General features: G+C 51.1%; 1 protein-coding gene across 1 annotated transcript; it reads left to right on the plus strand.

Moving 5' to 3' along the window:
- Window positions 1-582: 582 nt before the first annotated feature.
- On the plus strand, window positions 583-6,632 carry SHISA2 (shisa family member 2). The gene is made up of 2 exons (XM_029938635.1): window positions 583-1,011; window positions 4,433-6,632. The coding sequence occupies exons 1-2, from the start codon at window positions 678-680 to the stop codon at window positions 4,984-4,986; spliced, it is 888 nt and encodes a 295-aa protein (XP_029794495.1). The 5' UTR covers window positions 583-677; the 3' UTR covers window positions 4,987-6,632.
- Window positions 6,633-8,320: the final 1,688 nt, after the last annotated feature.

Here is an 8,320-nt window from a genome sequence, read left to right on the forward strand (position 1 = left end):
CCGTCGCCCACGTCCTGGACGCCGGCGTGCGCTGGGAGGCTCGGCCGTCCGCCCCGCGGAGGGCGGCCCTGCCCGGGCGGCGCGGCCGGAGCCATGCGGACCGAGTTCGGAGCCGGGGAGCCTGAGCGCGGCCAGCCGCTGCACTTGCTGCTCGGGGCCCTGCGCGCGCTGCCACCTTTCTTGGCTCCTTCTCGCCGCCCGAGAGGGCAGTAAAGAAGGAGAGACGCTTCTCGACTTGTGCGCGGTACCGCGAGGCTGAAACTCCGCGGCAGCGACCTGGCTTCAGGTCGGCGGCGGGAGTGAGCGTCCCCTCGGGGATGCGTGCGGAGGCTCCTGTCGCGGGTGAAGCCTCCAGGGGCTGTGGGACGGCAGCTCCGGGGCCCCTCTGACTCTGCGCCCAGGGAGTTCCAGCAGCGAGTGCTCGCTCTCCAGGCGGCGCCACCGGGGCCCGGCGACCGCCCGGCACCCCGCCCAGCCAAGAGAGGGATGGCTTAGGACCCCTGCCCAGCAGCCCGGCGGCGTCGTCGCGGCAGAGGAAAAGAGACTCGCTAGGAAGAGCGCCGCGGAAGGCGTCCCCTCCCCGATCCCCGGGCGCCTGGTCGACGGGGCCGCGACTTCCCCGGAGACAGCTCTGCGCCCGCCTCCGGAGCCTCACCGCCCGCGCCCAGGGTGGTGCCATGTGGGGCGGCCGCCGCTCGGCCGCCGCTCCCCCTCCGAACGCCGCTTCGCTCCTGCAGCTGCTGCTGGCGGCGCTCCTGGCGGCGGGGGCGCGGGCCAGCGGCGAGTACTGCCACGGCTGGCTGGACGCGCAGGGCGTCTGGCGCCTCGGCTTCCAGTGCCCCGAGCGCTTCGACGGCGGCGACGCCACCATCTGCTGCGGCAGCTGCGCGCTGCGCTACTGCTGCTCCAGCGCCGAGGCGCGCCTGGACCAGGGCGGCTGCGACAACGACCGCCAGCAGGGCGCCGGCGAGCCCGGCAGGGCGGACAAAGACGGCCCAGAAGGCTCGGCAGGTAGGGCGGCGGGTCGGAGCGCGAGAGGGGAGGAAGAAGGTTGGCTTGGCCCGCGCGCGCACGGACCCGGGAGCCTGGAGACCCGACAGGAATTAGGGGCGATGCAATTTCAGTAAAAAGGGCTTGGACCAGGAGGTGGTGTCCGCATCCCGGCGCAGCTCTTAACTTGTGCTTAGTGGGACGCCACTTCACTGCCCTGAGCCTCAGTTTCCCTATCTGTCCCCTAAAGAATAGCTTGGCTGGGACTTTTCAAAGAAAACCACGTACATTAGGCAGTGTGGGGTGCAGACAGCCTCGCATTCCTCCCAGCGAGGGATCTCTGTACCCCATATTTCCTATCTCCATAGGTCTAACTTAGAGTAAGGGTGAGTGTCTTGGTGGGACCCGAGGACACGGCGAGGGCGCCACCGCAGCTAGAGGTTTGGCGAGGGCACTTCCGTCCATAAAGGCTCCGCAGAAGGCGGGCAGCTCCTCGGGGCTTTCCTGTGGCTGATGCCCTTTAACAGACCGGGAATTCGAATCCTCTGGAACACTTGGCGGCACGGCCCCGGCCTCTGGCTTCTGGACAGGTCTCCTTACCACGTCAGACTTCGTAGGTGTGACCTTGAAGCCATGCCCAAGCTTGCTCTTTGTGGCTTTTTAAAAAAAATATTATATATTTTTTAAGTTGCCCAAGAGAGAGCACAAATCCACAAATGAATTTTTTAAGTTCCACTTTCTTCCATTCTTCAGAAACCTTCTAGACTGCCTCCCTGCCTTGTGTTAGTTGGAGGATTTGCCTCCTGGGTAGGGGTGGAGGTCAGGTGGCAAACATGTCACAGAGTGGACGTCTCCTCCCTTTTCTGCAGCTGTTTATGTTAAGGAGAGGACTTTTTTTTTTTTTTTTTTTTTTTTACCAGCGCCCTAAGCCAGGGTTTAAGCTACCTGAGCGTTGTCACTGAGTGGCACTTGAGTTTCCAGAACCGTCTCCTGGGCCTGGTAAGAGGCTGCTCTCTTCAGTGCTGTTCCCTTGGCCCTCAAGCGTTAATTAGCAAGCTATGCCTTTTGTTCCACTGCCTTGAGTCTCAAGAGTGGAGAACTGAGGGTGATTCCAGAAAAGGTGCCACCTGCAAGCTCCAGCTCATTGTGGCAGAGTGTGTGCCTGGGGAAGGAAACCTTGGGAAATGAGCCAAAGATGGGGATGCTACCTTGACGCATCTGCTCAGTGGGGCTCATGAGCGATCTCTAAAATGTTGGGTTGACTCTGGACAAGTCAGAAGGCGGCCGGCTTCTTGTGAGGCCACGTGATGTCCGTGGGCGTCTTCACTCTTTTAAGTCTTTTTTCCTAAAAATCCTGTTCCTCACTGCTCTTCTACAGTCAAGACGGTCAACGCGTCTCATCAGGCAGCGCTGAGGGTCTGTGGGGAGCTCCGCATTCTTTACCTCTGTGTGGTTATTTACGCCCCCAGCGAAAAATCCTGGAAGGAGAATAGTTCTTTTTCCCCCAAACTCTTTCTGTGGACTTACACTGAATCCAGCTAGTTTCTGCTCTAAGGTTTGGAATATTCTTTCTTTCTTAACTTTTATTGGTTTACTTCCTGATAACTTATTTAGGGCTGGTATCCTAATTTAGAGAATGGAATATTTATGACATGCATAAGGAAAAGCCCAGCCTTCTCTGCTCCAGTACGTCAAAGCCAGCCAGAAGATCATGTTATTAGAACAGCACCGTCATCTGTAAACCTCTGCGCTGCAAACTGTCACCCGTGCCCCTGCCTGCTCCTGGGGCGCCACGTAAATGCGGTGTTCTTGGGCACTGAAGGTTTAGGAGATCTGCGGTGTCCGTCTTTGGGACATACCTATGAAGTATGCTTTACTTAACAAGGCACTCTCCCTCCTTGACTCCCATGTGGCACTGTCGTCCAGTGACACTGACCTCAGAGTATCAGAGCAGTAGGAAGGAGTGTAATTAGAGAGGCCGCTCCCCTGGCAGGCAGGCAGAGGGGTTTTTGCCTAAGTGCCGCCCTGTCCCACTTGTGCTGGCTCTGTGCTTTGCCGAGACCAGCGAGCCCTAGTCCCTGCCCTTAGTATTTTCCAATCAGAAAGTCAAGGCGACAGGCAGGAGCCTATCAAAGAACAGATCCTTGGTGACCTGGGCTGGAATGCCGCAGCAGTGGCTCGGAGGCAGCAGCCCCCTCGCTCCCGATGCTCTGCGCCCGTCTGGAGTGCATCGAGCTTCTGAAGGCCCTGGAGTGCCATACCCAGAGCTTCCGAAAGATTGTTTTCGGTAAAACAGTGTAAAAATGGAACACACCACCAACTTGAGGAAGGTTTTGATGTTCATCTTTCACGTTACTTGGCAGGATACACCTTCCTTGTTAAATAGGAGGCCCGCCGCTTCGAGGTCTGTGGCCTTTCCCTGGAGTTCTTCACATACAACCCAGGGTTGCTAGCTGTCTAAACAGGTCCCCTCCAGCCGCCCTGGGTCTGCCCGGGCCCCTTCTTGATCACTGGGGCTGCTCTTCTTCCTGGACCAAACGTCTTGTTGCTCCCAACATGGATGGTTCTCGGTACCTTGTTTCATGCTGACCAGCACCTTCCTCGAATAGTCCCTTTACTGTAAGTCACCTCCCCTTTCCACGGCCCAAGGACCAGCCCTCAGCGCCTTACATTACACATTTGGAGACGGCTGTGGCTAGACCTAAGTTTTTGATTTGCTGGCCCCTGAAAAAAAAAAAAAAAAAGAACAGCTCAAGAATGGCAAAAGAAGTCTGCAAAGAATATAGCTTCCGGCAGGGGGTGGGGGGAAATGACTCTTAAGTAATTCGTTTTTAAAATATTTATTAAAAAACTTTTTTAATGTTTATTTTTGAGAGACAGAAAGAGTGCAAGCAGGAGAGGGGCAGAGAGAGAAGAAGACAAAGAATCCAAAGCAGGGCTTCAGGCTCTGAGCTAGCTGTCAGCACAGAGCCCGATGCGGGGCTCGAACTCCCAGACCACAAGATCATGACCTGAGCTGAAGTCGGATGCTCAGCTGAGCCCCCCATAGAGATTTACTTCATTTCTATGCAGATCTGATGAGTCCCTGCTAGGACAGACTTAAGTTGAGGCGGTTCAGTTATTGTAGGAATTTTAGAAGTCTCAAAACATTTAAGTCGTGTTTTTGCTAAATTGGATATTAGTCTCAGTATTACAGTTAGTGAGCCTCAGCTGTGAATGTTAACAGTTTTGCCTGGGGGGCTGGTCCGCCCTTGGGACCCTAGCGCCTCTCCTGAGTATGTGCTAAGGGACAGGCCTCCTGGCGGCCACTGACGAGTGCACAGACCAGGCGCCCTGCCTGGGTCCTTCAGTGCCAGGTATAGGTGCGGCTCCCTTGCTGCTGGGTACCAATCTTCACTGCCTTCTTACAGTAAGTGATAACCATACCCTTTGTATCCTTCAGTCCCCATCTACGTACCGTTCCTCATCGTCGGGTCTGTCTTCGTTGCCTTCATCATCTTGGGGTCCCTGGTGGCAGCCTGCTGCTGCAGATGTCTCCGGCCGAAGCAGGAGCCCCAGCAGAGCCGCGCCCCCGGAGGGAGCCGCCTGATGGAGACCATCCCCATGATCCCCAGCGCCAGCACATCGCGAGGGTCCTCCTCCCGCCAGTCGAGCACTGCTGCTAGCTCCAGCTCCAGCGCCAACTCGGGGGCCCGGGCGCCCCCAACGAGGTCACAGACCAACTGCTGCTTGCCCGAGGGGACCATGAACAACGTGTATGTCAACATGCCCACGAATTTCTCTGTGCTGAACTGTCAGCAGGCCACCCAAATCGTGCCCCACCAAGGGCAGTACTTGCATCCCCCCTACGTGGGCTACGCGGTGCAGCACGACTCGGGGCCGATGACTCCTGTACCCCCTTTCCTGGACGGCCTGCAGACGGGCTTCCGGCAGATCCAGGCCCCTTTCCCTCACAGCAGCAGTGAGCAGAAGATGTACCCGGCTGTGACCGTGTAGCTCAGGGTGCCCGCCGGGGTCCTGTACGAGACGGAGGAGCACGGGGCTGCTGTGGATGCGGGAAGACTTCTCCAAGTGGAAGTCCACCCGCATTGCTGGCGAGGACAGCCCGAGTCTCTCGGATGGCTGCGTCTGCCCCCGACTGTCTGAAACCGTCTCTTTCCAAACGAGGCTTTCTGGGTATGGTTTCATCCCCGGTGCATGATTGAGTTATGATGTGGGGGGCGGGGGGGAAGCATTGTCTGGAGACGCCTGTGTTATTGCCCGTGGATGTGTGACACATGCTTGAGGCCTTAGTGCCTTGAGGTATGGCTGTCGGAAGAATTTTGTAAACGGACAGATTAAGGGTTTCCATTCGATCCTTATTATTATTTCTGTTTTTGTTTCTTACTGTCCAAGATCGGAGTAGCTGTTCCTTCCCTTTTGCCTGGGTAAGATTTTTTAAGCATCCAAGGTGCAGGGGCAGATGTAAAGAACAGAATTATTATAAAAGGAGATCCAGTTTGAACTCCCTGAGAGGAGTCCTTGATCTCAGTGTTTTCACAGGCACATCTCAATTTCATTGGAAAAAGATAGATCTATTTTGTCTATTTTTGTGCTTTTTTTTTTGGTCTATTTTGTGCTTTTTTACCTTGCGTAGAGATCTTATTACAAAGTGATTTTCTACATTAAAAAGAGACTGAAAGAAATTGTATAGTTACTTAACGAATGACATTTCAGAACTCTGGGATTATTTTAATCTTTAAGTAGCGGGTGGTGTAGTAATACAGCCATTCATCTCATTCCTGATCGTATCATCTGATTTTCTGACTTCATAGCGACATCCAAGAAGAAGTAATTAGATGTTTTTATATTGAAATCAGAAGCTGCCACCTGCTGCTTCTCCAAGTGACTTGGGATTTTACCGTGTGGTACGGCTTGGCATTTTGTTGTATTCGGTCTTCGGATCCCTGTGTCTGTATATTACCGTGTGCGGGTAATTACTGTTAGAAATGAAGATCAGCATTTCTGCGTAGATCTGATAAGACGTTTTCTTGTTTTCCTATAAAAATTCAAAGAAATGCTTTCCAACGATACTTAGTATAACTTGTCAGCCATGATCTGAGACTTGGGATGAAATTTAAACCGCAAATACAATTTACTTTGCAAATCATGAGGCTTTTCATACTCCTGTTATCAAAATGGCTTATTTTTCAGGCAGGGGCACTTTCAAGTGAAGCGAAAAGCTTTTCAAAGTTAGTTTCTGTTTTCCTCTCTCCTTTAGTCCTCAACAAGCACTGTATTCATTGGTAATGTTCTGAATTATGAAATTCAAGTAGATCTGTGTACCGCTGGCTTGAGAGAAGGAAGTTTAAGTACATGCAAGTGTATTTCCATCTGCCGGCAAAACCAAGATTTGCAGTTAAACCGTGTGTGAGGTGTGGTCTTTCACACATTTATATCAGTAGTTTATATGTCCATCCATCCATTATGTGTCTCCCCTGTTTTTCTCTCATCTCCACCTGTTATCTCTTTAGCTCATGACTGAATGATGTAAAAACCATTGTTGGCAATTGGTATCAGCGAAGATGCTCAAATTTTTTTAATAACAAAGGCAGGGGAAATCCTTTTACTTATTAATAAATATTTTATGGTATGAATTCCAAGGGAGTTGGGCTTCTTTCATTTTTGTTTTACTTGCTGACTCCTCGGATGGTCTTCTAAACTTGTTAACGTGGTAAAATTGCTAAAAATTATAAATATTGCTTTCTAGAACCAAGGGCCTCCCTTTAAAAGTAATTAGTGTCTTGTTTATATGTGCATTCTGTGCGTATTTTATGTATTCCAGGGGAAGTGTTGACAACACAAGAGAGTGTCTTTGGGATTTCTGTATTATCAGGCTCGTGTATGTGCCACACGTTGTCTTTGATGGAGGGTTCTGGGTCATCTAAGCAAATAAACTTCCTAGAAGCTTGGAGATGAAAAGGACCTCAGAGATCACTCAGCCTAGAGATTGGCAAACTTTTTTTCGTTGTTCGGGAAAGAGCCAGAGAGTAAGTATTTTATGCCTTGCACACCAGACGGTGTCTACCAACTATTCAACTCTGCCACTGTCACAAAAAAGCAGATGAGTATGTCGCATTCCAATCAAACCTTACTGATGAACACCAACACTGAACTTCATACAATTTTCACATGTCACAAAATACTTGATTTTTTTTTTTTCTCAACAACTTCAAAATGTGAAAGCCATTCTAAACTCCCGGGCCGTAAAAACGAGGCAGCGGGCTAGGTTTGGCCATTGATTGGTCTTAGCTCACCAAACCCTAATTGAGTCCATCGTTACCTGGTGCAGAAAGGAGTCCCTTTATGACATTTTTAATAGCCTTAAAAAAATTTTTTTAATGTTTATTTATTGAGACAGAGAAACAGCATGAGCAGGGGAGGGTCAGAGAGATACAGAATCCAAAGCAGGCTCCAGGCTCTGAGCTGTCAGCAGAGAGACCAATGCGGGGCTCAAACCCACGAACTGTGAGATTATGACCTGAGCCAAAGTCGGACACTTAACTGAGTCGCCCAGGCGCCCCTAACAGACTTCTTTTAAATATAGAGTGTTTGCTTCTCTAAACTTTTCCTTCCTTTCTACGTAGTACTAGATTAAAGCAAAAGTGCCCTGTAATAAATGAAATGAGTTCTTCACTTGGTGAGTGCTACCGGGTCTTCCCCCAAATATAAATAACATCCTTGGATGCATCCTCAGATCTTTCAATTTTGATAAAAACTTGAGACGTTTAGCTGTCACAGTAAAAGGTTCAGATGCCTGGTTTAAGGATACCTTCCTTACTGGCATGAGACCAGAATCTGGAAGGTATGATCTGCACCCAGCAGAACTATTTTAAAGTTGTGCTAGAAAAAAAAATCAGTTACAGATAGGAAAATAGTTTGCTGCTCTACCTTTTCTTCTGTATGAATCCTTGATTCATGATGGCTCTGGGGACTTCTGTATCCCTCTGGGGGGAAGTGAGACCCTCTGACTATAAGGAAGGAGAAATTAACCAGCTCTTTCTATAAATTTAAGGGCCAGTAAACTATTCGTCTCCTATCATTCCTGCTGTGGCTGAAAAAGTTACAATTTATTTTTTTTATAATAGTTTGTCAAATTAGTTTCCATATAACACCCAGTGCTTCTCCCCACAAGTGCCCCCCACCATGACCATCCCCCCTCCCCCCTCCCCCTCCCCCTTCAGTCCATGGTTTGTCTCCAGTATTCGGTAGTCTCCCTTGATCTGTGTCCCTCCCTCTTCCCTGCTCTCTTTCCCCCTTCCTCTCCCCATGGTCCCCTGCCAGGTCTCTC

Source organism: Suricata suricatta, chromosome 4 (assembly GCF_006229205.1).
Source record: "Suricata suricatta isolate VVHF042 chromosome 4, meerkat_22Aug2017_6uvM2_HiC, whole genome shotgun sequence".
NCBI lineage: Eukaryota > Metazoa > Chordata > Mammalia > Carnivora > Herpestidae > Suricata > Suricata suricatta.